The 17,742-nt window shown below is 39.7% G+C and overlaps 1 protein-coding gene across 5 annotated transcripts in view; it reads right to left on the bottom strand.

Annotated features, from left to right (window-relative positions):
• Window positions 1-718: 718 nt before the first annotated feature.
• Window positions 719-17,742, bottom strand: part of XRN1 (5'-3' exoribonuclease 1) — a 29,308-nt gene continuing 12,284 nt past the window's right edge. For 2 of the 5 annotated variants that reach the window (XM_050308686.1, XM_050308690.1), the window contains 26 exons: window positions 17,588-17,686; window positions 17,164-17,267; window positions 16,545-16,676; window positions 15,657-15,819; window positions 15,378-15,491; window positions 14,811-14,909; window positions 14,538-14,653; window positions 13,558-13,704; window positions 13,100-13,189; window positions 12,622-12,757; window positions 11,899-11,955; window positions 11,622-11,754; window positions 10,775-10,844; window positions 9,489-9,714; window positions 8,757-8,852; window positions 8,183-8,278; window positions 7,848-7,962; window positions 7,270-7,334; window positions 6,779-6,889; window positions 6,286-6,411; window positions 5,814-5,970; window positions 5,238-5,416; window positions 4,908-5,021; window positions 4,715-4,826; window positions 3,847-4,001; window positions 719-3,647 (listed from right to left, as the gene is read on the bottom strand). In XM_050308686.1, the coding sequence (XP_050164643.1) occupies window positions 3,357-3,647; window positions 3,847-4,001; window positions 4,715-4,826; window positions 4,908-5,021; window positions 5,238-5,416; window positions 5,814-5,970; window positions 6,286-6,411; window positions 6,779-6,889; window positions 7,270-7,334; window positions 7,848-7,962; window positions 8,183-8,278; window positions 8,757-8,852; window positions 9,489-9,714; window positions 10,775-10,844; window positions 11,622-11,754; window positions 11,899-11,955; window positions 12,622-12,757; window positions 13,100-13,189; window positions 13,558-13,704; window positions 14,538-14,653; window positions 14,811-14,909; window positions 15,378-15,491; window positions 15,657-15,819; window positions 16,545-16,676; window positions 17,164-17,267; window positions 17,588-17,686 (3,303 nt within the window). In that variant the 3' untranslated portion in view covers window positions 719-3,356. Of the gene's footprint in view, window positions 3,648-3,846; window positions 4,002-4,714; window positions 4,827-4,907; window positions 5,022-5,237; window positions 5,417-5,813; window positions 5,971-6,285; window positions 6,412-6,778; window positions 6,890-7,269; window positions 7,335-7,847; window positions 7,963-8,182; window positions 8,279-8,756; window positions 8,853-9,488; window positions 9,715-10,774; window positions 10,845-11,621; window positions 11,755-11,898; window positions 11,956-12,621; window positions 12,758-13,099; window positions 13,190-13,557; window positions 13,705-14,537; window positions 14,654-14,810; window positions 14,910-15,377; window positions 15,492-15,656; window positions 15,820-16,544; window positions 16,677-17,163; window positions 17,268-17,587; window positions 17,687-17,742 lie in introns of those variants that run through there. The other 3 variants (XM_050308689.1, XM_050308688.1, XR_007628003.1) reach the window with 3 other exon arrangements.

Genomic DNA, 17,742 nt, shown 5'->3' with positions numbered 1-17,742 from the left:
AAAGGGAGCTTAGGAAATGCAAGATTATATCTGAGGATCTTCACACTGAGCAGCGTGACCCGAGCGTGTGCCCAGCCAGAGTGTCCCCTGCACACACCCCACGCTGCACACACAGTCACCAAAGCTGCAGCAGCTGCTCACACCAAGAGCCAACTCCAGCACTGCAGTGAGCTGCTTTAAACCAGCTCATTCACACAGCAGCCTGCAGCAAAGGAAACATCTCTCTCCATGAAAAGCTGTGCTGCAGCTGGCAGGACAGATCCAAAGGCTCAGCACAGTGTTTGGCTCCAGGTGCACAAACAGATGGCCAGTATTTGCAGGTAACCGTGGCTTCTGCTTTCCAGCCAGCAGCTGCTTTTGCACCTTGTTCAGAGTCACTAGAACTGAACTCACTGGACAGTAAACTTACTTACTGACTTCTCTGGAGCTTTTTTTAAATTTTTAATCTAATTGGTGACAAAGGGCAGAGAAACCTTGGAAGATCAGTATCTTGTTGAATGCTTTTAACTGTAACGTGACCAACAGCCTGTTGAAAAAACCTTGTATTTTTATCTCAGTTATAGCTGAAAGTCACCAAGAAACAGCTCAGGAGGGCAGGTGCCACTTCTGAGAATCACACAAATGGGGCTTCATAAGATTTAACTTCTATCTGAAACTTTTGGGTTGGAGCACGCAGCAGTTCCCATCTAGCATTTGGAAATAAAACAGTGAAAATAGGTAATGTTTCTTGTTTCAATATTTAATCCAAGCAGACACAGACACAGTTTATAAAATTACTCTATTGCATTAGAGTTCTATATAGCATTTAAGAATGTTTTTCCTTCAGTGTAGCATATATTCATATTTCAAAATATCTTTGCACAGTCCTTTGTGCAACTACATGCTAAAAATCTGCAAATGCACACTTAACACTAAACAGCACAAAAAATACATTCTGTATCCATTTATATGCAAATTTTAAACATTTCACTTGGCAGATAAACAATGAAAAGTTATTTTAAAAAAATCAGAAACTACAAAAACGCGCACATAAAAGTCTTCCCTTTTGGATTTTTTTAGTAAAATACTGCTCTGTATAAGATCTAATGAAAAACTCCAGTGCTTACAAAATACTTTTTATCTATGAGAAAAAGAAATGCTTCAATTTATATCTGTATGAATCGAACATGACAACTTTGTTAAAATATAAAAATGAAATCGGGGGGACGTGGCAGAGATCACGGCAGTGTCACATCCACCAGGACATGGAGGGCTGGAATTAAGTGGGCACCAGGCAGGTGGTATCAGAGATCAGCTCAAAGTCAGGGACTAGCACAATATGCAGCAGCTACAGAAGAAGGTGTTTAACCTCAATTTATACTCCACAAAGCAATTCCACCTGAAGAGGGAGCAGAAATCTTAGTCCAAAGTAGAATAATTAATAAAAATTGCGACGAGAGTTTAGTGCCCTTCATGACTTTGTTTCTAAAAACTGTGCAGAAATTGGCTGTCCAGATACATCAGAATTCAGGGATGAAAGAATCATGGGGATTTCTCAACAGGTGTTTTCTCCTGTGAGCAGATAATTCACAGGGGATGGGGGATGAACACCTGTGTCTCATTACAACCCTTCACACAAGCACTTCTCAAACACTGCCACGCAGCATCAGGGCAGGCTCGTGTTGCTAATGACAAAAAACCACCCAAAAATACAAATTTCCCTTCCAACCCTCTTGAGATCAGATGACTACAAAGAGAACAACAAAATTCATGTCATTTAAGACTTCATATAGACTTTATAGTTTTGTCACACTAAGTAAAATGAATAAAATTCCTTAACCTTGTTTTTACCTCTGTGATCCTTTTGCTAGGCTTGCTGCTATTCTACAAACACTGTTGTTCTGGAGAAATGAAGATTAAAAATCCTATAACACAGGAACGACGTGAAACTTGATACTACACCAGAAAGGGAGGCAAAGAACAAATGCAAGAGAGTTGACAGACTTGCAGATCCAGCAGGAAACCTGTTCGGAAGCAACAAAACGAATCGCTCAAGGATGCTTTATTTCTGTTTCCTGGGCCTTAGGGGAAAAATATTTTTTTCTAGAAGAGATTAAAATAAAGAAGAAAAATGAAATTTAATCCATGTCAGTAAGCAGCACCAGAGTTTCAAATGATTTCCTAAAGATTTCACATTAATGTCCCCAAGAATGGTACATGTGGGTTAAAAATAGTACAAGGACCTTTGAGCCTTCTTTTTTTCCTATATGAACTAATGACAGCTCTGTCCAAAAATGCAATTCAACTTTTTGTCTGAATATTCTTATGGAACAAATAGCAACAATTTCTGATAATTTAATTTTGCAAGCCACAAAACTAAAAAAATAAATATTAAAAGTAACTAGTAACAAAAACTAACCTAGTATAGAGGTTTCAGGGCTCAGACTATTAAAGGAAGAAAAGGACTCTAAGTAAAGATAACTTTGACAGTCATCCAGCACAAATGGACATCTTTAAACTCTGGCCTTTTCTACAGTTTAGGAAAAAAATTCAGGATATCATTAGCATTTAGGAAGCCATCCATCTGTGTGGTAGATAACTATGTCATTTTATCATGGGAAAACAAAGAAACTGATAGACTAAAAAAATGAATGTACTTCCCCAAAGAGTCTCTACTTTGCAAATAGATTTTTGTTATTCAGTAACATCCTATAATGAATGTCCTGGACCAGACTGTGCCTCAGCAATCCCTCTCTGCCCCCCAGCCCCAGGCACACAACAACACCACGTTCTGCAGTGCTAAAGCTGCTGCCCTCCAGGACAAAGCCAGCAGTTGGTGCTCGGAGCTGTCTGGGGGTTGCACTGTAGGTAGCTCTGAGCCACACTGAGTCCACTCACATGCACTGCAGGGCCAATACAGAGCTGCTTTTAAAGGACTTTTGCTTTGTCTTCTCACACTATTTAGAAATAAGCTGGAGTACAAAATGTCCCACTGGACAGCGTCAGATGCCCAATTTATTTCTGCTCCATGTCCTCCCAGAGAGCAGGGCACTGCCGAGCTGGGGCTGCCACAGTTATTGCTGCTCAGCCCACGGAGTCTGCCAGCCACTGCTCAGAACCCTGGGCACAATGGAGGGCATGGCAGCCTCAGCACAGCATCTCCTGCCTGCTGCTAACTGAAGGGAAAACAAAAAATGAGTTTGAACATAATTGTTAGAGTTTTCACGACAACCTGAAAATCACAGCGAGTACAATGCAGTTCCTTCTATATTATCCTTAAAAGTGGCTGGTCTTTTTAATCGAGATTTCTGATTTTTTTAAATGACAGAAGATAACGGGGGGAAGAGTTAAAGATCAAATACACCCAGCTACCGTATTTATTCTGCAGATTTTGGTGCGCCAAAATTGACAGCCAGTTTCCTTGGCTTTCGCTTGCTGGAAGTGTTTGGTGTTGATTTGTTATGAGGAACACTTGGAGTAGCCACATTGTCTTGAAATGAAGCAGTGGATGGAGCAGCTTGAGGAGATTTTAAAGGAGCTGAAGAACTGTCTTGCTGAATGTGGTCAGAAGACACTGGCTGGTCATTCTTTAGTGGTGCAGCTTGAGGGGAACTCTGAAACTCCTTGAGTTCAAAGTTTTTCTTGCTAGCAGCCCTTTTTTTAGTTACCTTTAAATTAAATAAATATTGTTTAACAGAAAGCATTCTCAACAAGTGCAAATATTCCACTTTCAGAAAACATGCACACAATTTTTTACAATAACTTCCTAATATCAAGCAGTACTTCACAGTGGGGGTGTCACTGCATTCATCACATAGGCATGTTGTTTACAAAGATATCATATTTAGACAAACCTGCTGCTCTTACCTGCAGAGGTATAAACTGGTTGTGGGAACCAACTGGTATAGTTCCTGCAAGAGACACATTTCCTGGATAGGAGCCAGGGTAATAATGCTTAGGCACTGGAGTTCCCCAGGACACTGGACCAAACATATGAGATGATGGAGGAGGCATCATATTAGCTATGAAAATAAGGAACTTTTAGCTCAATTTCCCACAGAAGAGGGTACAAACTCCCCAAAAGTAACCCAACTACATTTGTCTTCGTGTTGTTTACCTTTCCAATAAAGCCTCATAAATCTTCATATTTACTTGAAAACAGCTAAGTATTTATTTATCATCCCCCCCCCAACAAACAGTTCTGCTTTTACAGAACTACACCTAGGACTTTTAGCAATTTTTGGGGTGGAGGTTACTTACCATGCTCATTTGGCTGTGTACAACAGCATTGTGATGTAGCACTTCAGGGGAAGTTGGTTACAATCAAATAGAAACTAATGCATGGATAAACATTAACTATATGGGGGAATCCATGTAGAAAATCATGGAAGATACTTCTTATGAAATCTGGACTAGGACTATCAGCTTTGAACTAATTCTAATGCTTTAAAGGAAAAAAAAAAGGCCAAAATGGAAAAAGCACCTAAGACTGAATGGATAAATACATTCTTGAGGAAAAGAAATAACTGGGAGAGATGTGATTCTTTGTATTGAATTCATCTGCATATTGATGAGAAGAGGTTCATCAACTGCTTTCAAAACAGTTCAGACACACAAATACATACATGAGGACCAAAAAATGGGGGTTCTGGGAGACAGTCATTTTCACATGAAGAACTGCCACAGTTACAGAATTTCATCACATTAATTAAATGTGTTCCAGTCAGACACTCACCAGGGGGTTGTGCAAACACTGGAGGGATTGAGCCAGGCGGAACAGGAACTCCAAGTGGCTGATAATTTGGAAACACCGGTGGAGGTGAAGCAAAGTTTACTCCTATAGAACTCTATGAAGAAGGAACCAGAGAGTCACAAACAGATGCAGTGCAAGGGAGACAAAGATTTTAAAAGATCCTTTCCATCCTCACCAAACGCTGTAAAGCAAAAAAGGCGGCTTTCTCCTTGGCTTCAGCTTCCGAGTGACACTGAGGCCCGTGCACCAGCAAACCATTGGACAGCTTCACGTGGCACACTGTCATGGTCTGGAAAAATGACAGAGGATTGGTGAGGGGTTTGCACTGCTGCCAAACTGCGAGACAGAAACAGAGGACTTGGTTGCTTGGTTGTTTTTAAACAGACAGAGGGAGTTAAGTTTTATTTTCTGATGTAGTTCAGTGGTCAGTCTATATATAAATATTTAATACAGGGCAATTGATACAAAGTTGAGAAGTGGAACTTTTGCAGGAAAAGCTTTTTACCTGTGGTGTTTTTAGGAAAGAGAAATCTGGTTGCGACATTCCAAGAAGTGAACAAATACGAGACAGTTCAGAAACAGTGGACAGTGCAGGCTGTGGGCAAGAGAAAGGGTGACCTCCAGTTTCTATTGCTGGTGTGTTCTGAGGGCCTCCAGGGCTATAAGGCTTGTTCATATAAGCAGCTGACAAAAGGGAAAAAAAAAAATGGATGGCAACTTGGTTATTAGGACAAAAAAAAAGCATATTTAATTTTTTCCCCAGTATTTTCATAATGTTTACAAACAACAGAAGACCATATATGAAAGGAATTTTAGCTGAATAAAGAAGTAAAAGTGAAAAAAAGAAGGACATTTCATTAGTGCATTTTGAGAAACGGTACAGTGCTGTAAGGTGTGTTCTGAAAGGTCACTCCCAGTGCAGCTCTGAGCTGAACGTACCCATTTTTTGTGAGGTGTGTTGTAAAAGGTCACTCCCAGGGCAGCTCTGAGCTCTGAGCTGTTGGTTGAATGCACCCATTTTTTGTGAGGTTGTTGTGAAAGGTCACTCCCAGTGCAGCTCTGAGCTCTGAGCTGAACGTACCCATTTTTTTGGTTGCTCTGTACTGCACAGCAGCTCCGTGGCAATCCTGTCTGCTGGAGGGAGCAGGGCCATCATTAACCTGGGCTTTCACTTCATTCCTCGTGTCCAGATCAGAGCCATCTATCTTCAAAATCTCTTTGAGCATCCGTGTTCCTTTCTTTAAAATAAAATCAAGCACTCAGGGACACGCTGGCATTCAGACACCATGACCTGCTTAACACTGAACATCATCCTCGGTGACACAATCTGCATTGTTCCTTTGCAATCAGTTACATTTTATCAAAGCACAGACAACAGCATCTGCAGCACAAAAAAATGTGTTTGCTGATGTTCTTTGAGAATAGCTAATTAAAACCTCGTTAATGTGTTTTAGAAAGCAGCAGGAGGGTTCAGGGAGTTTCTTTAAATAGAAGCATTGATGCTAAGATAGCAGATGCTAAACTGCAATGTAACGATTCCTGCAGTTACAGACCATAGCAAATGACTGTGGTGACAGATGCTCTTCATTTGTAGCTCTTGCTTCCTTAGAACAAGTCTGCACTTCATTTTCTTTGGAAATTTTCAGAGAAGCTAGAAGGCTTTCCAGTTCATTGTCCTTCTTAAATTGAAAAAGAAAAAAGCTACATCAACTCAGTATATTTACAAGTAGATGCAAGAGGAAGGGTATATTAGTTTGAGGTTAATTTTATTCTCATTCAGATTTTTTTTCTCTTAGTTGGGCAGGTCAGAGTCACATCTGTTCAGAGTGTGAACAGACATCCACAGACCACATCAAGGTTTGCATGTTAAAAATATGCAAGTATTGAAGAACAGAGAATTAATTTAAAGAATGGTCAAAGTTACACAGATTTGTCTTCAGTTACAAACATGAATTTGCACACAAGTGACAGGAACAACTCGAACAAAATGGACTGGAAACTGAAGTTATTCAGAGAGCACAAGAGAGTCAACTACCTAGATCCTACCTTTGCACCTGTACAGGGACCATCAACTGCAGCCTTCTGAATCACAGGCATGTTGGGACTTTCATTCCTTTTCAGAAGTTTGACATTGTGCTTATTCACACCTGCAAAATTCTGAGATAAACTGCAGCAATTATTATTGAATATTCTATCACTTGCTGTAACACAATCCCATTAGAGATGTTGTGCAAGCAGCTTTCCCAAGCTGAGATCCTGAGAGGGTTTCAGCTCCCTGAAAACCCAGCATTTGTGTTTTCCCACTACAGAGTCTGAGAGGAACAGGAAAATAGCTTGGTATCATCATACACCTTCCACACTTCCTCTCATGTTCTGCCTATAAAGTCTCTACTAAAAAAAAAAACAACTCCCAAATAAATTGTACCTATTAAAAGAATCAACTAAGATGCCAGTAAAGGCAGATTTGTAAAATGACAAATCAGATCAGAGTAAAATGGCAAGGAAAGAATACATTTACTCAGTACAGACAAAATTACCTGTTGGTTTGATATTTTATTATGTGGTTGATTTTCGCCTCTTGTAACTTTGGAATCTTCTTTAACTACAAAAGAATGTATTTTTTGAAACACTCTTAAAAACTGTAATACTTATCAAGACTCAAAAAGTATGAACTCCATGTAAATACGTAGAGTTGTATTACTTTGAATGGTTTTATGAAATGTTTCATTCATACTTTAAAGGCCATTTGGTACATGCTTTTCTTCTAGGATAAATTAAAGCATATGCAATAATATGTCTAATTTTGTATTCTACAAGTAGGATCACAAGTAAATTTTCTAAAACACATTGTGTTGTTTTTTGTTTTGTTTTTATATCAGATGGGTGGCAAGTCAACAGAACACAGAACAGCTTGTCTAAGATGTTCAGGATTAAGGATGGAACAATCTAAATAATTGTTGCCAGGGAGAGTTGACAATAACAACTGCAAAGTACTGTTTATAAAACTACAATAAATGATTTCCTGTCAATAACTACAAAAAGCTCCATAGACATTTCACTGGAGATCAGATAAAGCAAGCAGTTTTCCTAAACAGTTTCTAATTCTAGGACTTACATTTTTTATATGGCTCCTGCTTTCTTTGCTGACATTTAAAGCTGCTCTCGTTGAATCCTGGCTTATAGAACTGATGGCCAGTTCCCAGCTTGATTTCCTGAGGTAGAACTGCACTCTAGGATTTCAAAGCACAAAGCCCAATCAGAAAACTATCTGTCATTTCCCAACAGCCCCACACAAGCACCTCTTTGCAGAGCTCTGTGTAACAGTGCTTTGATCCAGAGGATTCACTTGCAGCATAAACTGAAAAGTTTCCTGATATAACGAACTGATGGATGAAATGAAGAACCTTCCAGTTTTGAACCCACGGATGTGTTTGAAGTTTGTTCACAAACCTTCTCATGCATGTTTTGCTGAAGGTGCTGAGACTTCCCCGAGCTCTGCAGTGACTGCCATATGCTGCAGAATTCATCATCTGCCTTACTCTGTGCCTGGCAAAAGAAGAAACAAGATCCTCACAAACTCAGCAGCTGTAAATTCAGCTTCTGAACAGCTCAGCAGACACCAAGGCATTCTGAAGCTGGAAGGCCCAAGTTTAACACAGCCCAGATGAGGTATTTTCACACTGACACCAGCACAAGCTGCAGGTAATTAGTTTATAAAATAAGCTATTGTGGTGAGTTGCACTCGTACAACAATTTTTCATTCCATTACAGTTATGGATACCCAGAACTGAAGCCCACACGTGCAAAACCCACTTTTGAAAATCTGATATCCAAACAAGGACAACACAGGATGTTATACCCACTGAAGAACAGAGAGCAGCTCTGCTCCAGTCTGTATCTGGACTAAAACATCAGAAGCACTAAAACCAAGCTATTTATTAATCATGAGAAAAGGACACCTGCTTAAACAGAAGGTCAAAATAAAGACATTTGTGTCCAATACTAAATGAATCAGAACACTCACTTTATTTTTCTGATTGCCACTGAGAAATGATCCTTTCTGGGGCGAGCTGCCCTGATTTTCAGCCCTGAGATTGTAATGCTGTCTTCCATTCAGTTGCTAAATTATTGAGAGAAAAAAAAAAAGATCAATCAGAAGTGTTTCACTGAGTTAAGTTTTCTTTTGGAAAGTAGTTTTTCTTGAATAGACTTCAAAACATGAGACAATTGTAGTCAATCACCCCTACCTACAGCAACACGAAGTTAGCAATTAAGATGATTTTATTTAAAGAAGACACTTACTAAAAAAATAAAGTTTCATTAAACCACTAAGAACCCTGATTCTCCTATAATTTTTCCTCCTTCATTGTAGTTTCAAAGTAAATTGTAACCACAAAGTAAAACTGATAGGGGAATCATATCTTCTTCTTTTGAGCATGGACAAACTTGGCCTACAGGAAGCATTATCTGACCAGAGCTTTAGAGAAATAACTGCACCTCTGCCCAAAACATACTGTTTGTTGACATCAAATGTGGTGTCAGTGCTCCAAACTAAGTATTTGTCTCTCAGAAATGCAACTGGAGCTACTCAAAGCATTAATTAATGGGGTTAATTAATTTCTCCAATATAAGAATTATCCTACTTCTAATATACTGACACAAAAACTGAATTTGGTTTGGGCCAATGAAGATAACCATGTCAATAATTCAGCTTCGAGGGGAAAACACTTCTGGACAAATGCCAGCAAAGCCTTACCTGAGTAGGAACAAAGAGGGAGCGAGGAGAATGGTTGAGGCCTCCCAGATGCACTTTCTGTGAGCACGCAGATGACAGATCAGACGCGTGGGAGTTGTAGATGGTCACTGCTGGCTGAGGTTTCACTATGGCCATCAGCTTCTGATTGCCCATTTCGGAGCGGCTGCCGTGGGACAGGTTAATTAAGGCACTTGAGGGCAGGCGATAACCTCGGGCAGGGGAGCACCTGCAGAGAAGTAAAGACACAGTTTTTAATTGTTGCCAAGAGATAACCACTCCAATTTAAACAACAGAGGCTGAAAACTGTCTCCAAGATTGGAATCCAGTAGCAGCTCACACAACTTAATCCCACTGCACTCCCCCCTGTGGCCTCTGGCTGCAAACCCAGCAAACAGCAATGACTGCTCTGAGTTCAGACTGTGTCCCTCACTGCTCAGCTTAAACACTAAAGGTGAATGGTTTTAGCATAGTTCTGTAATAAATCTTTCTGTAAAAGATTAAGAGCCAGGACACAATATTCTTTTCTGTTTTTCAAAATGACACACTGAAGTTTAAATTCCAGTAGCAGAATTATAAATGGAATTTAAGCAGCATTTCTGAACACTGAACATTATCTGTGTCACAGGACACGCTCCTGCAAGGGCTGTACTTGTGCTATGCTTTGGGAATGCAGGGAACAGGTAAGAACCCACTCTAACCTTCTGTCATTAAAACCTCACTTGACCAAGAACAAGGGTAAAATGAAGCCTGCCGTGTAAATCTGTGCACTTAGAAGTTCAGCTGTTTCCTTAAATCCAGAGGAGTTACCACACTTTTTAAAACAAAAGCACCTCCATGTCCTGAAGAGCAGTTTAGGTTTTTCCTGGTGGTTGGAATTTAGTGCCTAAGTAGCAATTAGTGGATTCAGAGGCCCTCCTTCCCAAGAACAGACACCTCCTGACTGGTTTCCAATCTGTGTTGGAGACATGCTGATAATAACCTGTTTGCTACATATTTATTTTAAAAAGACATTTGGAACTTGTGCTTTATTCTGCTGCTTCATCTTTGCTTTCTACAAACCAGACATTTTTAAATACACCAGAAGGAGCCTAAAGGGCATTTCCACTAGATAATATGCTCCATAAAAATGACCCCTACTCCAGGAGAACAAAGAAACACAAAAGAAATAAAACCTGACCGACACTAGCAAGAAAAATGTTTCAAGAAGAGGCATTAAAAATACTCAACCAAAGCAAAAGACAACTATACCAACAGCATGAACTGGCTGTGAACCCCCCTGCACAAACCTTATAGTGAGGCCTCCAAGGAATTCTTCATCAAACAAAACTTCAAAGAGCACATCTGTTTCTCTGGTAGCTACAGAAAACAAAGGAGAATGTCATCCTACATGGGGTATGTTAGTTACTTAAATATCTGTATTGGTTATGCAATAAATAATGAAAAGACCAACAATTAACACAAGAAACCCATTTTGTTCCTGAGTAATTTCATTAATAGAAATTTGAAAATGCCAAGTAAGAAAACAGTTCACATTATTGGATCTCAAGATTGTAAATAATCACTGCTACTTAGTGGAAATGGATAAATCCTTCTATTCACTTAAAATAGATTTATAGTTAATCTCCTTGTTAAAGAAGGTATAGATTCAGGCCAGTTACTGAAAATGGAGTATCACAGAATAAAAAACCAAATTCAAACTAAAACCATTAAAGACAAATCATATTTGATAAAATTTTATGTTCAATGTAAGTATTAAGGTTTTTATGTCCTTTGTTTCTATGTCTACTTGTCTTAATTTTGCTCAAATCTTTCCATAACTTCATTTTGTTCCTTTGTTGATCTGCCCTCTTCATATTAAGAGGGAACAAAGGGGAACTTATTCATATTAAGAAGGAACACAAGGGCAGGTAATTTCTTATTCAAAGAACAGCTGTGTAGCACATGAAATTAAACCAGAATACCTGTAGGTTGAATTCAAAACAGTAAATATGTGGTTAATGGCTTCAAGTTGTAAATGCTTCACAGTGAGAAATTATGTATATTCACATTACATTTTTGTGTTATATACAAAGCACCTGCTTTCACAGCACTAGCTGAGCTGTTGTGTAGACACAAGCATGAAGAAAACATTACCTCCTTTAATTCCTATAATGGTGCCTCGAAGGCCAACTGGAACAGAGAAGTTTTCCCTGACGTTGACAACGCGGTCAAACAGCCTGTACTCCGCATCCCGGTCCGGAACAACCCCCTTCTGCTGCTCCAGAGGCTGAAAACCAACACACTGTGTTAGTGCAGGCCAAAGAACAGGGACTGGAGTTAAAATGCATTTATAGCAGTAACTGAGGTAAAATATAATGCAAACTTCCTGGAAAAAAACCCAAACCAAAATCCCCCCCTTCCCAGCACTTACCCTGTACAGCAGGTGGGGTTTCACCGTCACTCGCACCTTCTTGTTGCTCTTTCTTTGCTAAAGGAAAGGGACAAAGTCAGTACCAACCAGTGCAGGAACCACCACTGGAAGAGGGAAAGCAAACCACCTGAAAAGGTCACGTAGAGTTCTTTGGTTTCTTTTCAATAACGGTGTAAAGCTGTCCTGAAATCTTTAAAACACGTCCAGTTTTTAAACGTGGTGGATTTCTTATCAAAGAATAAATTACCTAATTCCAGATTTCACATCAATTTTATTAAGATGCCCTTGCAAGTTATTTCAAAAAAATTAGCCCGTTATTTCACGTGGTTTTGCCCTTAGCTTTTACTTTAGTAATTTCCTTGCCCACTTTTTTCAACTGTGGCCTTGGGGAAAACAACCTTCTGATTTTCTGCAGACCAAAGAGAAACTGCAAGGGAAGAACAGCTGGGACTGCTCTTCTGTACTTGGAAAAGGCACAGTTCAGAGTACAGACTGAGCTACTGCTGCTGAATCACCCCCAGAAGAGTGAGCCACTTCCAAAGATGAATAACGAGCTCTTCTGAATGTCTGGGATAATTCCCATTACAAGTTCAGATTTACACTCTCTCATTCTCTGGAATGAGAAGTAATCTTCAATGGTTTTATCCTAACTGAAGAGCTTGGAAAAGAATGAGCAGCTGCTTTTTGGTTCCCCCCTGCCCCCAGTGGCACCAAGCTGCATACCTTGCATTTCTCTATTTCTTCTTCAATTTTCTCCACTATGGCTGCATCCAAAATTTGCAAGTCACAGGATGAGCGAGACAAAGCAGACACAGGGTGTGCCTTTAACCAGGCAACAATTTCTTGCACTTTCTCAGCTCTGAATAAAAAATGACACGAATTAAAGCTTTTAGCTGCATAAACCAGGCATTTTAGCACGTTCCCTGAAGTCAAGTTACTTTAAAGGCAAGAATTATGATGTAGCCACCGAAAATTAGATTTACTGGACTTGAGAGTGGAGTCTGACACAGAAACTTGCACTGCACAAAAGAAATGTCCAGCATTCAGGTAATTTTTTCAGTCACTGCTGACCAATCATGCTGCTAATGGAACACCAATGCTTCAGTGACAAAGCAGCCACTATCCAGTCACCACCCATTTCAAAATTGTCAGGTTTTATTCTCCTTATTCTAGAAAGAAAAAGAGCAGCAAGATGGCTCACCCATTCTCATCCTCTCCAGGCCAAATGTCATCTTCATAGCAGATATCTTCTTGGCTGTTCTTGGCTACATAATTAAATAGTTCAGGCACCCTGGAAAAACAAATAAATGGAAGGTAAGGTTTTGTTTCACATCAACACAGACCACAAAAAAGCCTCATCAAAACAAAGTCTGATGAGCTTCAAAATTTGTGAATCCCAGTTGAATTATTTTTTACCTAATTTGGTGTCATACTGTTCATTTGTCAAAGGTAAGCTGTTAACAAAATTACTCTACCCCAAAATATGACTCTCCTCAGAAAAAGAGACTGTTAGAAGGAGAAAACTGGAATAGAGAAATTCCATCAAGGAATTTCCAAAACCAAACTCATCAGTTCTTACAAGAACTGTGACCAGAGGACAAAAGCCAAAGCCTGAGACAAAGGTGGATAATTTGGGTGAAGTTCATACCCAACACTTGCCTTTCTAAATACTCAGCAAGGAGCTGTTCCACTGCAGAGGAGTACATCCACTCACTGCCAACTTTCTTGGTGTAGCCAGGAACTTCTTCATTCTTCTTATTGAACTTCAGGTTCAGCCCCACATTTGCTTTGTGATCTCCATGAGGGCTGGAGACAAGAAAAAGTTCATTAACCTGCAGTAACATCTGTGTGTGTACACACATTAAACCCTCCCACAAACACACCTTCTCAGCCTTAAACCAGAAACAATTAAACTGTTGTGTTGTTCAGTTGTTAGCAGTGTGTCAGAAATGTTCCAGGTCAAAGCTGTGCTGTGCTGGCTGTCCACCTGTGTGCCCAAATTTACTGCAATGGAGGGCAGGAAATATTTCACCCTTCTTCTTTAACTGAGATCTAATCAACCACAAACTACCTGGCATTTACCAAGCTGTAGAACAATGTCCTTGAGCAATCAGTAAGGAACAAATGTACACATCAGATCACAAGAGGATGCTCATGCATCAAACACATCTTTACAGATCTGTCCTAGGAAACCACAATTTGGACATTCAGAGGACTGCATGGATTGCCTTCTTTATATATTTTAAGCAGTCTAAACTAGTTCTTAAAAGAAGTTACAGGTGCAGTTAGTACTGCTTTGTACTAGCAGTGATAAGTACAGTAAATTAGATCCCAATTCCACTTCTTTATTCTCAGTGTGGCACTGTCAGTTTGAACTCCTAATTCAATTATGCAAACAGCTAACCAGGAAAATCAATTTTACATCTGCCTACAATATTAAAGCAAACAGAACCCTCCAGTTAACAGAAAGTAAAACCACATTTACGACAGGAGAGAAAAACACTGCCTATCAATTCAGTTTAGAGCAAATATACTTTAAAGAAAGCTTCACATCATAAAAAAGCATACACTTGGTAAGAACAGCACTTAAACAGGGCAGAAATTCTGCAGGGCTCTCAAAACTCACACAGAGAACTTACTTTTTCTTCGATCCTCTTCCAATAAAGATACTCCCTGTAAATCTGGAGACAAGATATCCACTTACTCCAAGGCGGCTGGCCAAAATATATGCAGGATTGTATTTCACAGAATATTTCTTTAAAACAAACAAATAAAAAACATTGGCAGTTCCTGAAGGATGAGGGTTTTTATACAAAGGGCAGATGAATAATATGGAAACACCCCTTAAAGGCATTTACCATTGCAAAATCTCTTTGCTACATGGTTTGAGCTTTTCCTAGAGAAGAACTTACATGCTGGTTCTGTATTAAAGTATCGAGCTGGGGCTCACAGGGAATGTTAAAAACCACCCGAATTCTGCCTTCTCGGATCACATCATGGGAATCCTGAACCTTGGGGAGAAACACCACACATTACCAATGCTGTCAAACCCAGCAGCCTTTGGATCCCACACCTTGCAGTCTACTGGCTCAACAGCTGTGCTGCAGCAGGCACAGAGACACTCTGGGACTCATCACCTTGCCCTGGCTCTGCACCCTCAGAGAGGCAATCACTCAGCGTTAAATAAAGGAATCCAGGACTGCAGAACAGCACAAAATGGGAACTCTGTGCATTGTAAATTATCCCAAAGAATTAATAAAATAATCCTGCATTCCTGCTATGCTTTAATCTCTTATGGCAGCAGCGATGACAGGGACAACAGAATAACCCCTCTTCCTCTGGCTAAACCACCAGGGAATCTCAGATTCCAAATTTTAGCTGGCAAACGACCACTACTGTCCCACAACATCTTAGATTATTTTAGGTTTGCAAATAAAGAAATCCACAGGGGAAAAAAATATGAAATTACTGGCACTAACTTCTCCCATGCAGCCGTAGTAAGGAGATCCCAGCATGAAGGCTGTGCTTCCAGGAGGGAACAAATCATCCAGAGTTCTGATGTTGGAAAAGCGGGAGTCAAAGGCCTTGATATCCTACACGAAAAGGATAGAATTTATAATCTCAAGTATCATGCAGTTCCAACAGAATAATTAAAAAGTTGCTATAAATGGACATTTATTCTAAAACATTACCTGAATCTGAAATATTTAAAAGATGACACTGAACTCATATATATTTATATATAGTTATATATTCACCTTGACCACTGTTTGGTAAACAAAAGGAAGAACTTGCTTGGACCACTGCTTCTCCAAATAAACCTCTCCATTTTGGTTCAGCTGGTATCTGTTCCCAGTGAGTAACTGAGCATACACAACTACTGAGGTTTCATGGATAATGATTCCTTTTCTTCTCTGGTAGCTGAATACAAAGCAGAACATTTGATTACAATAAACAGAACTGAACCGAGAGGGTAGAATTAATGTAGTGAAATAAAAATAAATTAAATAAAAACCCTTCTTTAAAAGAGGACTGTAATGGTTTGCTTCCTTTTTTACAAAAAATGCCCAGAATAAATGGCTTAACCAGCTGCTTACCCCCTGCTGCACAGCCATCACTACAGAGCTGAGTGTATTAATTGAAGCACATTTTATCTTTACAGTGGAAGGGGTCAGTTTAATTAAGGCATTGAACTCAAATGACAGATAATAAAATGCCAAACCACTGTAACTCAGTTCTGTTCCACTGAGCACCCACACTCCACAAGTGCAAGAGCTGCATTCAAGTGCTACGCTATTTGAGTTGCCAGTTGATACTGTGTGACTTCACTCTAAATACTTCCTGCAACAGAAGGTTACTAACACCAGAACAGAAAATTAGGAGGGAGAGTAAATACTGAAACTCATTCATTTGAGTTCTTTTGTAACAGCATCTAACTTTAATTACCTAGGGACTAACTCCACACATTCTGAAATTTCAACATAAGCTCTTTTGTGTTGGTTTTTTTTAAATTCCAGCAGACTCGATTAACCTTTATCATCAAGCATGCAGCAGCTCTTCTGTGCTGCTTGGCTCTGTAACACAGCAACAAAACACAGCTAAGATACAAAATGCCAAGTGACACCTTCATTTTGGAAGTTACTTACTGCTCTGAAATGCCTTGAACTTCTTTTACCCACAGGCTTTGCTCCTTATCTCCAACATAAGCCACTTTGGTGGGGGGCACTGCATTTCCCATGTAAAGCTTCTGGGTGCCATGTGGTTCTTCCAAGTGAAACCTTGGGAATATTGTGACAGGTATGAATTTAACCAAGATTAATCTAGACAAAACCAGTTGGGAGCAAAGCTTAAACCAGTCAGAAATGACTTGTTCAGGATATAGAAAACTTGCCTCATCATTTTCTCTATCCCTCCCACAACAGACCACACAGCATGTTTTTTATCAAAAATACATGTGCTGAAAGGAAGGTGGCAGAGAAACCTTCTGTGTGGATTGCTGTGCATGCCTTTTCCCCTCAAAATAAAGAATGAGCTCTCCCAAGCTTCTACAGCTCCAGCAAAATAATGAAGGGCCAGAACTGCTCCCGAGCCCACAAACCTCAGAACAGTGTTAGACAGAGGCTGTCCCACCGAGCAGCCTCTGCTACATCTGCAAACTGATCTGCTGTCAGCATCACAACAAACCCAATGTTTGTGTGCAGCCCAGGGAACTTAATTCAAAACCTAACCAAGACAACAAACAACTCTGCATCAAACAGCTCTTACTTGGTTTCTCCATCTGACACTGCCACAACTCTGGCTTCTTCAAGGTGGGGCCAGTTCACAAACACTCGCTTTCCAAGTATCGAGCTGGCAACGTTTTCTACCAGCTGGAAAAAACCCCGGAAGTTTCTATTACCAATCGTTTAACATATTGAAACATTTCTGTTACAGTATTTTCAAACTGGTTTTGCAATAAAAATTACAGGTTTCTTGCAGAATAAAGAGTTCATTTTATGAAAATATATTTGATACAGATGACACAATCCCTGGTAAGAAGTGTTGCTCTGTGCATGTTGCATATGTTCTGTGTAAGACCTGGCCTGATTGACACTTCTGACATAGGCTGAGTTAAATCACTTAGAACTATTTTTGTGTCTGGGTATTTTTATTTGGTTGGTTTGGATTTTGTCAGGAGTTGAATGCTTACCTGATCTTTGGAGTTCTCATCAGCTATGATTTCTAACATCATGTTCTCTCCGTGGCTGCTTTGCTGAAACACCTGGACACCACTTTTTTTAAGATAGAACTGGGTAAAAACAAAACAGCACAGAAAACTTGAACTCTTACATAGTTATCTATTAA

This window comes from Myiozetetes cayanensis, unplaced genomic scaffold, assembly GCF_022539395.1.
Source record: "Myiozetetes cayanensis isolate MyiCay16 unplaced genomic scaffold, myiCay2020 scf13, whole genome shotgun sequence".
NCBI classification, from domain to species: Eukaryota; Metazoa; Chordata; class Aves; order Passeriformes; family Tyrannidae; genus Myiozetetes; species Myiozetetes cayanensis.
Note: the sequence above shows the minus strand (reverse complement) of the source record. Positions and strands in the feature narration are given on the sequence as shown.